This window comes from Haliotis asinina, chromosome 4, assembly GCF_037392515.1.
Source record: "Haliotis asinina isolate JCU_RB_2024 chromosome 4, JCU_Hal_asi_v2, whole genome shotgun sequence".
Taxonomy (NCBI): domain Eukaryota; kingdom Metazoa; phylum Mollusca; class Gastropoda; order Lepetellida; family Haliotidae; genus Haliotis; species Haliotis asinina.
Genome location: NC_090283.1, coordinates 55,693,330 through 55,712,958, shown reverse-complemented (window position 1 = coordinate 55,712,958; position 19,629 = coordinate 55,693,330). Strand labels below are relative to the sequence as shown.

At 40.8% G+C, this 19,629-nt stretch overlaps 1 protein-coding gene across 1 annotated transcript in view; it reads right to left on the bottom strand.

Annotated features, from left to right (window-relative positions):
* LOC137281693 (uncharacterized) overlaps positions 1-19,629 on the bottom strand; it is a 24,215-nt gene extending 4,586 nt beyond the window's left edge. The window contains exons 1-8 of the mRNA XM_067813100.1: positions 19,553-19,629; positions 12,895-12,974; positions 12,085-12,136; positions 11,369-11,486; positions 10,077-10,827; positions 7,552-7,712; positions 3,987-7,126; positions 2,981-3,064 (exon numbers count right to left, since the gene is read on the bottom strand). Of these exons, the coding sequence (XP_067669201.1) occupies positions 4,125-7,126; positions 7,552-7,712; positions 10,077-10,827; positions 11,369-11,486; positions 12,085-12,136; positions 12,895-12,974 (4,164 nt within the window). The 5' untranslated portion in view covers positions 19,553-19,629 and the 3' untranslated portion in view covers positions 2,981-3,064; positions 3,987-4,124. The remainder of the gene's footprint in view (positions 1-2,980; positions 3,065-3,986; positions 7,127-7,551; positions 7,713-10,076; positions 10,828-11,368; positions 11,487-12,084; positions 12,137-12,894; positions 12,975-19,552) is intronic.

Genomic DNA, 19,629 nt, shown 5'->3' with positions numbered 1-19,629 from the left:
CGTCACCAAGTAACAGATATGTACTGCAATATGTCGTCATGAATGTTGTCGATGTGGTTGAGTTCACATTCATTGAATTCCTCTATGATTAGAGTATTTAAGCCGTTTTTTTTCCAAATTTGAGCCAGCTCACGGCACCTGGCACCGACTTAACACATTGTGTCTATGTGCAGAATCGACGCTTTAGCCACGAGGTTACCCCACCCCATCCTGATAACTTTATTCTAAATTTTCTGCCAGCGAATGGCAAAAATGTTGCAAATTTTCTATTTCTAAGTTACAAATGGGAGCCACTTTCTAAATAGCATTGTGTATTTAATGATTTGGGCCATGGGAATCACTTTCTAAATATCTTTGTGTGTTCAAAGATTTAGGTCATGGGGTTCATATGCTAAATAACATTGTGTATTCATATTCGCATATTTGTATCTTACTCAGTCCTCTTGTCTCAGATGTAATGTCACCTTCAGTACGTTGTGCTCCATGCTCAATGCAATGAATCAAATAAATATATTTTTACCTTTCAGAAACCAAGACTGGAAGATGTCATGTAAAGACACGGAAGGGAAACACGAGAGGGAGGGAAACAACTATTGCGATAGTCAATTGCAACATACTATTGCGATAGCGATAGTCAGTTGTGCCAAGCAGTTGAAATAGTATTGCAATAGTTTCTCTCCTTGAATTGTCTACACCCAGATATCCCGCATTTTGTGCTGCGCATTTATCAACGGAAGCCAATTACTAAACTATCGATAGTCACACATACTATCGATGCATCTGTAGTTTTTCTTTTCTGCCATCGATTAATTACTACCGGAGACTCAACAACTGCAATACATCGACAGCTGGATGTATCGTTACAGCCCTAGTACTTTATAATCCATCAATGCATTCATCTTTTATATCGCGGCCTTGCTTTGTTCTACTGACTAGGATGCAGAATCGTGCTTGGTAATGTATGCCTCGTGCACAAACTGAACCAAATGCAATGAACCAAACAACATCATTTTGATGACACCGGACCAAGCAAACCAAGCAGCCACAGTATTCAAGTTAGAATTATGTCTGTTTTTTGCTTGGTTGTTTTTTGGGGGGTTTGTTTGTTTTGTTTTGTTTTTTGTTTTGTTTTTGTTTTGTTTTTTGGGTTTTTTTCTGTTGTTGTTAAACATCACACTCCGCTGTATGATGGGGGATTTCTACTTTTTTTTTTTAAATAATAGGGATAATCGGGTCTCCCAGACAATCCAGTGATGAACAGCATGGGCATCGCTCTAGGCAATTAGGGTGCCATGACATGTCAATAGTGTACACAAATAGGGGCAACCTGCAGTAACCGAATGGGATCAGATGGCTGTCAAACTAATCCTTTTAGGAATACTTGTCGAATTAAAAAGTCGAAATTACATCAAACTTAAGTGAAGTAAAAAATTAAGTTGGCATGTTTATTGTGACCTACCTACCTACCTACCTACCTACCTACCTGTGAACGCACCTACATGAATGTTCACTTGAACATATGTTCTGGAGTCTTTTTTCATTGTCCAGACTTGTCCTGGTGTCATTTTCCAGTACCGGCATTACATAGCTAAACACACCTTACATAGAAGGTGACTGAAAACAATACGTACGAAACCTTTCACCAAAGCTAAACTGATTTGAATGAAAACAATTAAGAGGAGTACAAATATTGTGTGTTAGGATCATTTAACCGCCTTTTCTTTATGTGATCTCATGTGACTCGGACTCGGACCTCGTTGTATCGCGACGTTTATGCATAAGTATCGCGGCAAATCAGTAATTATAGTTTTACCCGCTAGACCCGCCTCTTAGACATGATTTTTTATGTAAATCGACGGGCTAACATATATTGTTGTTTGTTTACTTGTTTGAAACCGACAGGGTGTATCGAATCCCCCAGCAAAATTATTAACATTAAACTCTAGAATCTGTCTGACCCCCATCCAAGAAATACGTGCTATAATATTTATGTTTCAGAAATGTGTTGATTAAATGTCATGCTAATCGCATTTCACGACAAAATAGACCTCGTAAGTTCAGAATTTCATTTCCGATTACGGATATATCAAGTACCGCGATTTAATGAGGTCGCATGCTATAGCGACATACGTAGTTACATCCGCACAACCGTATGTGATTATGATTAGGTACCGCGGTCTTGTCATGCACACCCTTGAAATGACAGGCAGTGTTAGTGTGAAACACGAACGTTTGAAATAGCAGTGTAGACTTGCAAGAATGTGGAAACACAGCCATATGTATATGTATTTATTGACAGGATCATCGCCATGTCTACACTTCCCATCTAAACTTTGGACTCACTATATGTTATGCTCAGACACAAGCACGCACGCACGCACACACGCACACACAGACAGAGAGACAGATTAGGAAACCAACTGTAAAACAAATACAGATTATGCAGATGAAACTGCACGAGGATCATGCATGAAATTGCTGAAACGCATGCGCAAATATTGTGCCTGTGAACAAATGTAATTTGGTGTACATTTTTATTAAGAATTATTTTTATAATTCATTGAACTCATGACAATAATCTTTTCAACGACACAAATGTCTTTTTCAAGACATCAGTTGATGTGTACCTGTTAAAGCTATGAAATATTTTGCAAAATTTAGTTTAGAACAGTTGCCTGAAGTGGCTGGCTATATTTACATTGGTGAGCCTAAGTGAGTGATCAGTTATAATTTATCGTCACATTGGCAATATTTCAGCCATATCGTGACAAAAACAAACATGATTATACAGAATATGTCGATGTTAGAAGACCCGTCGTCAAAGTACGGTAAAATAACTAGAGTATCACAAATCGAATGTAAAACCAGCATATGAAGTAAACACTAATAGCACAATCTGGACAATACATAATATAAAAATAGGCTAAAGATCACAAACAACTGAAGGAAGATCACCATACTAGGGACCAAGGGGACTTACATTGCTTTCCTACCTGGATGGACCCTAGCTGGATCTATATCATTCCTTCAGCCGCTGGCGATTATAGGAAAGTGTAGCAGAAATCTAAAATGACAAAAATACTACGTTTAAAATATTGATAAGTATAAATTTAACTTGGAAAGTTTTGAGACTTACGTACCCTTCCAGGGGGACAGCGGTAAGCCTAAACGTTTCACAGTAGATATTAAACGGTATTATTGAGCAAGTGTAAACTCCGTCATTAGTACTCTGAAGACGTATTCTGACACAACTGCTCTATTTGTGTTTCCGACTGACCATCCAAGTTACATAGACATTGTGTCTAGGTAACTCAAATCTGCTGTGTTACTAGCGTGTCAAGGCGATATTTTGCAGTTGCCTATCGTTTGTTTGTCGAGCATATATGTTGATAATGAGGAGAATAACATTATGTATATGGGATTATTAAGATTCATAAGATCACTAATAAACAAGATGTTCTGTCCCAGATCATAACAACATTCACAACTACCTCTTCATACAACTTTGAACTGACTGCTGAAATAAATAGAGTCCCTTGGGCCATATTGACAGTCGTCAGAAATGCTCATTTGTCAGCCGATACAATCCTGTATGTCGTGAATCCTCCGTGCTCAGAAACAAACATATGGCGTAAATATATGGACAGGTGTACCATCTGCTGATTGGGATGAAATCATTTGGCCTATATCATTCGGTTGTCTTGAAAGCCCCCATACTACTCACAAAGGCAGAACCGATGACAGAGTCATTCAGATCAACCAACAACGTTGTTCTTCAACGTTGACTTGATACCATTATAACGTCTGAGTACACGAAGAACAAATTAGGACACTCGTCCCAGGTAGGTACGATTCATAGCACAACTTAACAACACTTTGCAAGTCAGATTTGTTTTGCAGTCATTCTAACGAAAACGGGACTCATCGCGGAATCTGTACACATTGCACTTAACTGCACAAAATGTATAAAAGTAATCATATCTTACCAAAGATTAGCTACTGTTGCGTCAAAGGTACAACTTATGCTAATCGTATTCTGAAAGCAATGCTGCAAAATATATACTACATCTTTGTACAATTGTTGATGCTTCTTGGTCCTTTGTCCAGTAAACGACAGAGATATTTTAAGACGATTCCAGTAGCCTCAGGATGAGATTGTGCTTCTTCTCTCTCGCAATATCTATCGCACTTTCATTGTGCAAGTTCCTAAGATTCGGATCAGCGCCCGATTTCAGCAGAAGTCGTACCATGTCTGTGTAGCCCATGTCTACAGCCACATGGAGTGCAGTACCACCATCATATCTCCCCAAGTTAATATCCTTCCCAGGGGTGCTTTTGCACCATTGCTCCACGTGACTTGCAATTTTAGATTTCTCCTCGGGCGATATGCCTTCAAACAGTTTCAGGTTTGGATTTGCTTCATTTTCAAGGAGACACTCGAGCATATCCATTGCCCCCATATATGCAGCTCCATGCAAAGCGCTTACACCAACTGCACTGACATGATTCACTTTTGCACCTCTCTGCAACAAACTGTTCACAGCTTCAGGGTGCCCCAAGAGAGCAGTGCCTAAAAGTGGGTGGTATGACATCCCTCTGGGATTCAAATCAGCTCCATGACGTAACAATATATCTGCTATGTCCATATTGTTGAGGTATGAAGCAAATACAAGGGGCGGTGAGAGATCTGTAGACAAAGCTTGTACGTCAGCGTTGTTCTCCAGCAAAAGCTGAACAAGGTCGGGTTGATTGTGGATGCTTGCAACGTGCAGTGGGCTCCACTGATGATAACCTTTTAGATGGATATCTGCCTGATGTTCTATCAGAATCCTGGCCACATTTGTATGTCCATACATTGAGGCAAAATGAAGAGGACCGAAACCATTAACAAGCCGGTCAACATCGGCTCCCCTTCTTATGAGACTTTCAACGACTGAAGTTGACCCAGTAATAGATGCTCCGTGCAAAGCTGTGAATCCATCCTCAGAAGATTTGTCCACTTCAGTCCGTCTTTGAAGGAGCTCATCCACAATATCGCCATGGTTTAAAGCTGCTGCTAGATGGAGAAGTGTGTATCCTTCGACATGTGAGGTTAAACCTTTCTCCGATTCCTCAAGTAGTTCTTTAACAGTTTCAAGTTGCCCTCGCAAAGTTGCTTTCATGATGTCATTAGCTTGGGACCGTTTATGTAGGACAGCCTCTTTCAGCATTTCGGTACGGCCATATTCATATGCTGCAGAGACAACGTCACTGAAAGATACTCTGTCATCACTCAGAAGCAGACGAAAGATGCACATTTCATTTGCTTTTGCAGCAAATGCTACTGGAGGTCCTAATTCAGCCTTCAAATTGGCATCAGCGCCTTTAGTCATCAGAAGTTTTACAATGTCCAAATGTCCTTCATAGCTTGCCACATGAAGAGGTGTAAAACCTTCATCAGATACATTTAGTTGTTTAACCAATGCGCGGCCTTCGTTTCTTGGATTTGTTAATGACACAATCCTGCTTTTAATTTGTTTATTGATAGCCGCACCCTTTTGAAGCAGAAGTTTGAATACATCCAGATGTCCATTTTCTGCAGCCGCAAATAAGGGCGTAACTCCACCATTGCTTTCACGTTCAAGTGATATGCGACTTGACAGCAGATCCACAATATCGCAGTGACCTGCCGCTGAAGCCCAATGAAGAGCATTTGCTCCCATGCGTGGATCCGTGATTGATACGTCCACTTGATGTTGGATCAGAAGTTTACACACTTCAATGTTATTCTGATTCGCTGCGACAATCAAACATGGCAGTCCATCTTCAGTGATGTCTTCAATATCGCGTGAAGTCAGTTTCAAAATGGCTAGAATGTACTCCAATGCAGTATGATTGCCCCATCTACAGCAGCCCAGGACGGCATGGTGCCACATTTCCCGTGTAGGTTTGTACTTCTGAAATAATGCTTTTATCATCGCATCCGAACCATTGCTGGATGCCCAATAAAATAGCCTTTCAATAGCTATGTCTTCTGTCGAAGAGGGAAGTCGACAGATAACTTGATCCACAAAGCTTCGATTTTGTAGCAGTCGATGTGAGCAGCAGCTTTCAAACTCACCAAGTTTTATTTCGTGAGAAAACCTTTCTGCCAGTTTGATGAAATGACAGTCTTCCGAAATGTTAATGCTGTAGTTTTGGTCTGTTATATCGCTGGCATTTTCAAACAGTTCAAGAGCTCCATATTGTATGATGAATGAAATGTCACATTTTGCTATAATCTTTGACGACACTTCAAGGAAGGATGGATGAGAAAACATCACACAACCTTCTGTTGTAAACAAGCATGGCTCCTCTGCAGCAGCAGAGAAAACTTCAGACTTAGATGTTTCTCCAACATGTTTCATTACCCTCCGTCGTTTTTCTGCAGAATCTTCGGTAGGATCTTCCCAGTCCAGTGTGCCTCTGAATGCCGTTAAGAGATAGAGGAGGCACTTCATAACAGAATTCTTCAAAAGATGTAGAATTCGTTTCTCAGCGAAAGACAATGGATTGTCAAAGAACTGTCCGGCTTTTGTATTTTCTTTTCCAAGAGTGACGAACAAATGACACGAGTGAGCAAATCCATGCGTATTTGGGTTTGAAACTATATTTTCCTTCTCCATGTCAGAAAGATGTCTGTTACTTGCTTCTAAGTATCTATCCAACATTTTCGTCTTCTCACTTGTCTGGGTTCTCTTTGTAAGATTCAATTCGTTTGAACCTGCAAAATGTGATTTTAGCTTCCCCAAACGCAGACGTGCATCATCGTAGACATCACATCTGCTGGTGAATAGCATTCTAATGTTTCTCTTCGTTTGGAGCCGACCGAAAATATTTTCCAGATCTGACGTCAATGTGAAAGTGCACCTGAATTTCCCGAACACGTCATCGCAAAAGATGAAAGTTTCCCCAGAGTTTTGAACAGCACTCCTCATTTCAGTGGCAGTAGTTGCATGGAGTACATGTATTCCCCTTGACCTGAAGTGCTCAAGTAGAAGAAGACCCGTGACTGTTTTTCCTTCACCAGCTGAGCCAACAAGCAACACATGCCGGTATGATTCAAACAAGTCAAGTATCTCATCCATAATTCGTGGTCTGATGAAGTCTGCAGCAGACATGAAGTGAGCATAAATAAACTCGAATGCATTAATCTAGTGAATTAGTTAGGTGTTGATTACAAGATAGTCAGTTAAAGAAATATTACCATCCCTAAATACCAATTGCAAAAGACTACTGTGCATGACAGATCCATCCATTTCCTTCCTTAGATTTCAACACGGGGAAGGTATATTTTTTGAAATTTGCAAATAGATGGAATCTGGTACATGCCTGAATGCATACTGTTTATGGGAGAACTAATGGTCTTCTACAAACTGCATCATTATTTCATGTTTATGTGTCTCATTTCATTAGTACGTCCGTATGTACTGGTACATTGTCACGTGAAAATACTGCTCAGTGATTTGTTTCGTTAATCTAACATGTTTATTTGTGGTGGCATTGTGATATGACTTTGTTCGTTAAATATACCTGAACAGAAGGTCCATGTAATTTTGATGGTTTGGTCATCTTGCAAGGGTAAAATTGACTCTGTGACAGCGGCTCTCTCGACCTCGAGGTTGTTGTCCAAGACATGTGTTATGGCATGACGTTCAGAAGGGGGTATCGTTGAGACACTCGTACACAGATAACTGAAACAAATGTACACGAGGAACGTACCGAACAGAAATTGTTAGTGATAAAGCATTAGGTCATGACTCAACTGTATGACTCAACTCAACACAATGCCCGAACTGTATAAATATGATCGAGTTTGCAGCTTTAATGGCTGAATATTTACACAGAAGTTAATATTTGATAGGTCCCTGTTACAAAATCGAAATGATTGGGGCGTTTGTAATTCAGACAGTATATATTGGTAAAAAATATACTCGGCGTCATTATTGAAGGGCCAAATGGTAGATAGTTCATTGAAAGATCATGCAGTTACAAATATTGAAGCAATTCAGTTCATATCAAGGTGTATTGTGTTAGCAAGTGAAAGCAAATGACAAAAAATTCCTACAGTACCGACAATCATGAGCTGTATAGACCACCCCTCAAAAATGAAAACAACAAACATTACTCAGTCAGTGCGTCAATATTGTGTGTAACCTCCTCGAGCTTCCACGACACATGTGCACCTATTCATCATGCTCCTAATCAAGTTCATGAAGTAGGCTTGTGGAATTGCATACCATTCCTCCAAAAGAGCTATCCTGAGTCCTGCAAAATCCACTGGTGCTGGATAGCGCCTGTAAACACGACGACCCAGTTCATCCCACGCGTGCTCAAAAGGGTTGAGGTCTGGTGAACACGCTGGCCATTCCAGACGATATACATGCTATTCCTGAAGGAATTCCGTCACCAGTCTTTCCCTGTGTGGCCTAGCATTGTCATCTTGCAGTGTGGAGGGTCGAGCATGGAAACCATACATGGCCTGCAAGAGGAGACAAAATGTCATCCCGATACCGCTGTCTTGTCAGGTTACCTTCAATGACGTGTAGTGGTGTTCAACCAGTGGAGGTAATGCCTGCCCAGACCATGACCGACCCCCCGCCACATCGGCTGTGTGTGGCTACAGTTGCATCTGTAATTCTTTCTCCATTACGACGGTAAATCCTCTGCCTACCATCATGGAAGCTCAAGTTGAACCGACTTTCATCAGTGAATAAAATTGAAGACCACTGACGTTGATTCTACCGCCAATGACGCTTACCCCATCCCAAACGCACCTGCCAATGACGTGGTGTCAATGGTGGGCGAACTGCAGGCCGCCTACACTGAAGTCATGACGCCCTTAATCTTCGACGAACTGTGCTCCTGGATATCCTTACATTGTTAACATTGAAATGTTCTGTCTCGAGATCAGCAGAGTTGAGGAAACTGTTACGTAACGCAGTATTAATCACGTGTCTATCCTGACGAACTGGTGACTATTCCACAGTCCCATTAGCTCTAAATCGTTGTCAAAGTCTACCAACTGCATTCTGACTCACATTGAATCGATAAGCCACCTCTCGCTCTGTTTGACCAGTTTCCAAGAACGCAACAGCTTGACCTCTTTCAACAGGTGTCAAAAAACGTCTCATAATGAGGACCAAATTCAACCATCAAACTGACCAGATAACAGCAACAGAACAATGCGTACCGACGTGTAATCATTTACACATTTCACACATGTCTTGAAAAGCACTTGCAACCCATGCACGTTGAATTGCAGGCTGCTTTCCATGTTAATGAAATTAACCAAAAAGGCACAATTGTGATATGAACTTATTGGCATTAAAGATTAAAGACAAAAACCTCATTATTATGACCTGGTGTCTTTGTCCAAGCTGTGAAAAAAGGTTATGAAACACTGGATATTTCACTTGAAGCATTATTATAAGTCATTTATCGCTTTCATCAAGCACTATTAAAATTGGCTTGACCCTTCAATAATGACGCCGAGTATATTATGATACGTTAAATAGATGACTATGTCTGTGACAAAATAGGGTGTCTTGTATTTATTTTATCACATTGCTACCTTGATACCACACGTAAAGAGATCTGAAGCCGTTTCGTTTGTGGTTCAATAGTAGCTATTGGGTATTGATGATATCAAAGGACATTTTGATTCACATGGGTATTATCCTCCTCATGCCTCCTTGACCCGTGAAGGTCTACCCGGGGTAGAATAGGCCTTCAGCAACCCATGCTTGCCATAAAAAGCGACTTTGCTTGTCGTAAGAGGCGACTAACGGGCTCGGATGGTAAGGCTCGCTGACTTGGCTGACAGAGGTCATCAGTTCCCAATTGTGCAGAACGATGCTCATGTTGTTGATCACTGGATTGTCTGGTCCAGACTCGATTATTTACAGACCGCCGCCAGATAGCTGGAGTATTGCTGAGTGCAGCGTAAAACTGAACTCACTCACTCACTCACACTCATGCCTCCTTAAACTTGCATTCATTTATTCTTTCATTCATGTCCATTCATTCATTCATGTCAAATAGGGAAATGATCTGACCTGTACTTCGAAGTATCCTCTTTTGATTTGACCACGAGATAGGTCGGTAGAAAGTTTTGAAGTCTTCTGACCACTTCCAACATCAGAGTAGTTCCACCACATTTTGGAAGCGTCAACACAAACACGTATTTGGAATTCATGTTTTCTATTAGTACCGTGCATTGTTCTTTTGTTAGGAAATTAATCCTTTCATCATCGGGAAAATGAGAGCCAGGCTCTACTTTGGCTACTGAAGTCCAAAATGAAGTAATGAGCTTATCATATTTCCACTCTGACATGTAAAGGGAATCTAAGGTAACGAATCTACTACATGAATACACAAGTTCCTTCAGCTTGGATTGAAATGTATCCCGTGAATCAAGATCAGACATGCGCATAACACCGAACACTGCTGAAAAGTCATCGTCAGTGAACCTATTGAGGGAGGTGATCAGCCCTCTAGCAACACTGACATTGTATTTCCTTGCTTCTGGGGTGCCTTTATCAGCTACGGTCAACACAAATGCTGGTTGAGAAGGTAGCATCAAGACAACATCGCAGTGGGTATCAGATGGCAGTTCACTGTACTGTATATTTAATGGAAAACACAATGTCTGAGCGATGAAGATGAAACCATGTGTTGGATTGTCAGTGTCTACAAGCTCACTGTTTGGGGACAAAGAAAATGTTTCTTTTTGAAGAAAAGTTACAAGTTGATCCGTGATCCTCTTTAGATTGGCGGGAAGGTTTTTAGGCACAACGCTGAGTTTACCTGCAAGTATAAATCATGAATGCCAGTGATGGTTATTTGACAATAACATCTGAATACATTTTACAACTGTGACAGATTGCGACGTGGGTTGGAATTAGTCTTCAGCCAGCCATGCTTGTCGTAAGAGACAGCTAATGGGGTCGGGTGGTAAGGCTCACTGACTTGGTTGACCCATGTAATCGCATTCCAGTGGCGTAGATCGATACTCATGCTGTTGATCACTGGATTGTGTCTGGTGCAGACTCGGTTTTTTTTAGACCGCCGCTTGGTAGATACATACCGTAGTATCCCAATTGCGTAGATCGATACTTTTGAAGTAGATCGATGCTGCTGTAGATCACAGGATTGTCTGATCCAGAAGGAATTATTTACAGACCGCTGCCAAACAGCTGGAATAGTGCAGAGTGCGGCCGTAACATGTCACAATTCAATGGGGACATACTGATTGATTATTTTCAGGTACTGTTTCAATCTTAAATTTGCCAGTATATTGGAACTTGGCAGTAACAACCATTCTTTGGTGGATAGAAAAAGAACATACCACGAGGACAGTAGAATTCTCGTATGTCTTTGATACTGTCACCAATCTGTTGAAGTGATGGAAGAAAGAAGTCTTTCGTTTGAGCGTTGAATTGCTGTGGTTCCTGGTAGACGTTAGTCTGAAAACACCCAAACCTTTAATTAGTTTACACTGACATGTCTGTATCTACGTGTATGAAACACAATTATGCCATTTGTTGTGTAAGGCTAGATAACAGGACCATGTTCCTGGCAAAGTGTCTTCGTCACTGACCTTCATGGCATCAGATATTGCTTTTACCAGCAAAACAAGTTATGTTGTTACAATAGTACCTTTTGTACTACTAGTATTACTAATAATATTACTACTACTAGTGTCTGCACTACTTGTACTACGACTGTTAGTGTTATTATTACTACTATTACTACTTCTACTATTACCACTACTAATATTACTACTAGTATTACTACTACTATTACTACTACTACTGTTATCAGCACTACTGTTACTGCTACCATAAGGATTGTTACTATTACTACTACCTATATTACTACTATAATTACTGCCACTACTTCTACTGCTGTTATCGCTACTTCTATTACTACTGTTATTTCTACTTCTATTGTCATACCGTTATAGGAACTATTATAACTGCTCTTAATTGCTTAAACATCTGATATAACTGAGTACATTGTTATGATACGATGACTTTTTTTCTGAAAGAAAGGAAAACTCACCTTAAGCTCAAATGGGGGTGCGACATAGCTCAGGGCGTCATACTTTCTTGCTCTGAAGAAGAGAAGTCGGATGTACAGTTCCTGCTATATCATGAGCATGTGAATAATAATCACTTACAAACTAATTCGAAAAACTGTAGACTGTAGTTCACCTGGGAAAATATCGGAAACATTGATAATAATCGATATGGGGAATTGCAGCATGCCTTTTTGTATCACTGAAGAGCTAGAGTGTGAAATGTCCATCACTTCTCTACCATAACACTTGAATGGAATGCTTGATTAAGCCATAGTGTTCTGAGCAAGAGCCGTGTGACACTCCTTGAATTCGTGGTTGAAAGGAGCATGCTCTATGTCCCTGAAGGTGGTGAGAAATAGACGCTGAAGGGATCATTGGGAAAGTAAATCTAACACGTTACATCTGTTATTACACTTTCTTAGTACTGAGGGCGACTATGCTTGGCGTAAGAGGCGACTAACAGGATCGGGTGATGAGACTCGCTGACGTGGTTGACAGAGGTCATCGGTTCCCAGTTGTGCAGATCGATGCTCATGTTGTTGATCACTGGATTGTCTGGTTTTACAGACCGCCGTCACATAGCTGGACTACTGCTGAGTTCGGAGTAAAACTCAGCTCACTCACTCAGTACTGAGAAAGTGTAATCCTATAAATAACATATATTGTGTACTGCAGTTTGGAAAGATAAAGATAAATTGGAAGTGGCCCAGCCTTCGTGATTTGCTTCAAGACATGTGTACCACACTTAACGCGCTCGTTCAGATGAGGAACGCGAATGCAATCGTTCATACTTGACTTGGCCAAATTGATCTTGTTCATCTCTTCGTTTTTCACCAATATGTTTAAGCTTTTCGCCGGCGACGATTGCCATCTGAAAACAATTAATCAAGTGCATAATTATATTGGCATTAGCATAACCATTCTTCATCATGTTAAAAGGTTGAATTATGACATTGTCCGCGGAAAGCTATGGGGCTGGATGTTTTCACTGGTATATCGCAGTCCTTTTCGGATCATGGTGCATGGTTTACTTGAAATATGAAACGTTTTAAGTCGGAAAGGTTTGTTAATTGTCATTTGTAAAACTAACATGGAAGCTCATTCGTTGTGGTCCATTGTCATTTACAAGTACATTGTGTGCCAGGAGCCACACGAAAACACTTACGAGGTTGTCTGTGCATCAATATTTCAGTGTGGCCTTTGAGTGAATATAGTTTCCGAGTCCTATAGATCAGGAACGAATATAAAACAATCATATTCACACAGTGAAGCGTATTTATTCCCTGAATCGAGTTACATGCTCCTCTTGCTTTTCTGATCAATCACCGTTTACAATCTTCCAGCTACATGTCTGGAGCATGTCCAGTGCCCAAAGGCTTCAGCAGCGATCCACGACAATGGGATACTATGACATGTGTCAACCATGTCATCGAGTTTGACCACTCGATCCACTCAGTTGCTCTTACGACAATCATGGGTTGTTGGATTTCAACTCTAACCCGGACTATAATGTATTTGTAAGGCCCTGAATACACACTACAGATCTGACTGAGAATAGATGATATTCGTCCAGGATTTCTACGATATTTCACAAGTAATAGCACTGATTTGCTAGCTGGACATAGTCACGCTGATAACAACACTGATGTGAGTGAGTAAGATTAGTTTTACGCCGCACTCAGCAATATTCCAGCTATAACTGGCGGTCCGTAAATAATCGATCCCGAGTCAGGATCAGACAATCCAGTCCAGCATCAATCCAGCATCGATCTGCACAATTGGGAACCCATGACATTTGTCAACCAAGTCAGCGAGCCTGACTACCCGATCCCGTTATTCGCCTCTTACGACAAGCATTGTCGTCTTTTATGGCAAGATGGGTTATGGCCGAAGGCATATTCTACCCCGGGACCTTCACGGGTCAACGCTGATGTGAATTCCCGTGGAATGTCCATATAGCATTGGTTTATTTGCAAGCGGAGTAATGCCCATCAGAAGTAGAAGAGATGGCATAACATTATGTGTAATAAATGTCTTATATGAGGTATTTCCGGAAGCTCCTTGCACTGGTAAATGACAAAGTACATTTATCTAGCCTCCTGTAAGAATGTCGAGTTTTGATTGGTCCACGTGACTCTGCTAAAATACCATGTACATCCATCACGATCCGCCAGCGGGAGTATAAAAGTCGTATACTCCCGCTGCGAAAGTCATATCACCCCGCTACGCCTTGGTAACGACGCGAAGTGAGAAGAGCGTGCATCGACAAGCCTCTAGTAACGTGCGGTGCATTGAGGTCAAACGATCAGCTGGTGTCAACATGGCAGCAAGTCGATTCGATGCGAGTTGTTTTGTTTTGATTTAGTGAAAACATTCAGATAGATAAATGCGTTATCACATCGTGTCTACGGAAATACGGGGTTTTATCAGTCCCTCCGGCTCGGGGAATACAACCTTACTCGGGACTGATAAAACCCCGTATTTCCCTCGACACGATGTGATAACTTATAGTATACAATTGTTTCAGTGCAAATTAAAACCAACCCGTCGTTGCCAGTTCATTTTTTTATTAAAAGTGCGAAGCTCAAAGCACCACCGAGATCAGTCCACAATAGACAGACACGACTCATGAGCAATTATTTGCATACCTAACAAAAACACACAGTGGCATTAAGGTTCTATGCGTCTAATTGTGTACCATTAACTCATGCCGATTGTTGGGAATCTAGGAGTCACACTGAACAACCACGCGGCGATGCATGTGGTTTCCTCCAAAGTTATATGTCATTAATACATTTCCTTCACACGAAGCTGAGTGCTGAGGGTAAAGCGTTCAGTTGCCACTCTGAAGCCAATCCCCCTGGTGCATGAAATATGTGAGGCCTATTTCTGATGTACCCCGCCGTGATATTGCTCGTATATTGCTGCAAGCGATATAAAATCATCCCGACTCACTTCACATAAAGCTGGCAAGATATGCTACATGTACGAATGAAACAGTGTTTCCAAAGCGGTCTGAAGCCAAACTCACTAACTACAAATAGTGTAAATAACCAGTAGGATAATACTCCTCGCTAATCGAACATCAAGTCTGTGTTAACAAGGCATTCCATATCCGTGGCCTTTGCTTAATAGTGGTGGAATGCTGAATAATCAAATTCATTATATCCATGAAGGAAAGTGTAACATCGGTGTCAAAATTTAAACTATTTTTATTTTTTTATCTGTTTAACGCCGATTTCAGAAATCTTCAATTTATATTACATCGGTCTGTGAAAAAATCGAGTCTGGACCAGACGATCCTGTGATCAACAGCATGAACATCGATCTGGGATTCGATGACGTGTCAACCAAGTCAGCGAGTCTGACCACCAGATCTCGCGAGCGGCCTTTTAAGACAAGTTTGGGTTGCTGAAGACTAATTATAATCCAAATCTTCATTGGTCACATTCATGAAAATATAACATCAGTATAAGACTACATTTTTGAGTTTTCAGACGAGGATTACCGAGGCCAGATATTCCAATATAATCACTTAAACCGGACAAAGACTTCAACATAAATGATGTGATAATTATTGTAACATGACATTGTGTTATGGCCAGAAAACACAAAATACAAGGACGAAACGCAAACTGAACAATCGTTAACAGAAGCAGAGGCGTGGTACTGACAGTTTTCTTCGGATGTACAAGTCATACAGATTGAGAACCTCATCCAAGTGTCTAATGATATCAATTATATCGACACGAGTTGAAACAACTCTGCATATAGTTACATATAAAGGATATAGCTTTTTTCAACGCGTGTTTATTTGATATCAGAAGAGATGAGAGTGAGATTCTACTTATGAACAAAAACACTTTTCATTAGTTATCTCTGAATACGGCACTGCCACAAGATGTAGTGCAGCGATGTCATAGCTTTGTTTGGTCATCAAGATTTTGACGTCATGGCATAGTGAGTCAATTTATTGATGACGTCAGGGCATTGTACACAATCTACTGTCAAAACGAAGGGGCGATGTCTTCAAGGTTTTTGACGTCATAGCATTGTCCCAAGTAATTAATGACGTCAAGACATTGTACAAAAATCCTCTCTCAGTCTCACGCAAGCAGTATCCCAAGTGGAACATAGTTTTGCATGATAAACAAGCCGGTTATATTCTCAAGATGAATATTTGAAACAAATATTATATTTGTACATCAAGAATATGTCTGTCTATCAATCTGTATTGATCTCGATATTCCTTCTGTTCTTGACACTACGTAAATCACCTGAACGATGTTTGATTGAATAATACAATCTTTTTGAACCATGTTTTCACATCAACAGGGGTACATTTGTTGTTGACGATTCGGCATGACAGGGGACCATTTTTGTCATAAAATGCCATTCCATTGATTGGGTAAACCAATATTTCTACAACGTAGTACTTCCAACTGTGTGTAGGTCTTGTACTTGCTTGCATCTTGTCTGAAGGGACAGGAGTGCATCTCACTTTCATCATATCCAAATTAGCAGTTTCCCCATCAAAATCACACACCATGCTCTCGTCACGTGCTACCTCTTTTAGGTAGTCCATGAAAGCATTTTCATCCTCAAGAGGTACTCCTTGGACAAGCAGTTCCTTTGATTTGTACTTGCCTTTGCTTTGATCTCTTTCCCCTATTCCTAGCAAGAAGGATCCACCTCGCTTGTTTTTGGTAAAAGCACTGACATACTCCTTCAGTCGAAAGTCATCCCATATCGTTCTTGCTTTCTTGTAGCCCGAGAACTGCCTCCAGTTACCTTTGAGCTTGCTTTCAATGAAACCTTTCAACTGTAAATCACGACTCTCTTGCAATAGGTGAATTTTTTCAAAATTTCCATTGAATCTGAAATCAGGTTCTCCACGAGGAATGTGACTGGAACCGTTTCGTTCAACAATAAACCTTTTCACCGTAGTTGGTAAAGGATTTATTATTCCCCAGTCTAAGCATATTTTGCTGTTGAAATCTGCTGTTGAAAATTCTGTGCCTTTGGCGACATAGATACTGATGACATCACGGAACTTATCACATCCATCCGCTTCGCTTAGTCTTTCTTTTTTATACACGCTTTCAAACATTCGCCCATCCTCTATCATTCTGTACAGGGTTTCATCTGCAAACTCATCAAAAGCGCCAACGTAATTTTCATTTCGGATTAGACCTACAATGTGAACTAGTAAGTAACCACCATTAGAATTTCTTAATGCAGAGACATATTTTGTGAGTTCAGTTAGTTTCAAATTCCGTTTCTCCCTTTTCTCAGATTTCTCTTTCTTATTTAAATCCTTGTCGATGCCATACAGATAGTGAACATGTATTCCCATGAACTGGATGTTCGGGCTGGTGGCCATTGTACCTTGAAATGACTTAACAGCTTCACGGCATCTGTCAACGTGCCTAAAACAGACAGAAAAGCAATGGCCAGATCTCTCACGAAAAGTTCAGTCGAGATATTCATGGGCACTTTCGACCTAAATGTCCTTTGCTCACTGCCGATGTCACTCCAGGGTGGTGTCATATCAGTCTGCGGTTATATCAGTTGGATTGATGACAGTCAAATAGTCATGAAGGAGGGAGTGAATTCAGTTGTTCCTCGCTGTTGGCAATATTCCAACTTTTATCAACATTCCAGCTTTCAGCAATATTCCAGCTTTAAAAATATATCACGCCTGGGGACAGCAGATATGGGATTCAAAATGGCAAAATGAATCATTGCTAGAGCGATGCAATAGCAAAGCGGTTCAGTCCTAGTACATGCCCCAGTTTACCTTCAATCCATCTCAAATTCAAATCATTAGTGAATCTCTACCTGATAACTATGACTCTAACTGATAATATCCTTCACTTTATATCACCCGTATTGTGTTTGTAACAGATGTCACCACTTTACTGTGGCCACGTCCATGTCAATTCAACTGCATGAACCCTTCCCCGTGCTTGTATATATGCCCTCGTACGTCACGTATATATGCCCTTGTACGTCACACATGACGATCGACGTTAGAGTCAACACTAACACGTTGCGTCTAATTTCTGTAATGCCGGCGTTCATTCATGTTATCCTTATTTCCTTCTTGCTTGTCTGATGCATATAAATGATGACTGTTGCATCTCAAATATTACTCATTGCGCTCCGTTTCTATACATTAGTCGAAAACATTTGCCAAACTACCAAACTTTATTTGAGAGACTGGATAGTATGACAATCATTGAGATGAACCGTCGAATACCGTGGCGATTCGGGTATGAATTGGGGTTTGGAAACCCATTCTTGTCGAAAGAGACGACTAACGGGATCGGATGGTCAAGCTCGCTGACTTGATTGACACGTGTCATCGGTTCCCAATTGCGTAGGTCGATGCTGATGTTGTCGGTCACTGGATTGTCTGGTCCAGACTCGATTATTAGCTGGAGTATTGCTGTGTGCGACGTAAAACTAAACTCACTCACTCACTCAAGCAGTTGCAGTTCGACTTGTCGCATCCCACTTGCATGGATCGGTGCTCATTCTCTTTTGTTTGAACGTATTTTATTACAAAGTGAAAAGGATCGAGGACAAGTTGTTAAAGTTATAAAACCCCTCTCCAAACATTTTTAAAAAATGGCTAATTTAATTACATGCAAATATTAGACACAGAGACAGGAGAAGATTGATACTTCAGGGGAAATGTTACAATATAAAAGGTATATAGAAAAATTGCAATCGTTTAGATGTATTCACGCAACTACAGCACGTCCAACGCTGGTATTTATTCCATCAAATGTCAATCTCAATGACAAATGATACATTGTATTATCAATCTCATCCCCCTCGTGAGTATACATACATCTTGAATAGCTTTAAGCACGATCTCTCTATGGTGATTGTATAAAGCACATTCTAAGAAATATTCGCATACATTACCCTAGTGATTAGCCCTTCTCTGTACAGATCGTAACGTAATGTACTAGCTCCATGACATATCATGTCATCTGTCAAACATTCTAACACCGTAAGAAAAGTAAAGTGGAGCTAAATGCTATGATTTTATTATGATCGGTCGGGAAGTCAGACTCGCTGACTTGTTACACACGTGTCATCGTATCCCTAATGCATGGATCGGTGCTCATCCGGTTGATCACTGGGATGTGTGGTCCAGACTTGAATATTTGCAGACTGCCGCTACATAGTTGACGGGTACGGTGATAACCAACAAACAAACAAAACAACCGCGACTTCCTGGCTGAGCGGGCTAGGCGGCTGACTCTGTGTGCTGGCGATTAGGTACCTGACTCTAAGGGTGCGGGTTCGAATCCCGGATGGGACTCAACCAAAAAAGTACTAGAATTTGTACTTTTCTAAGAAAGTGAAATCCCAAATATGACATATGTTGCATTTGACCACTTTCTAAATGGCATCGTGTAATCACGTACTTACTCTCTACAAGCTGAATGAATATCCACTTCAGTCTCTTCAAGCTTCTCTCCACAATGTGTACACACGGCCAAAGAATT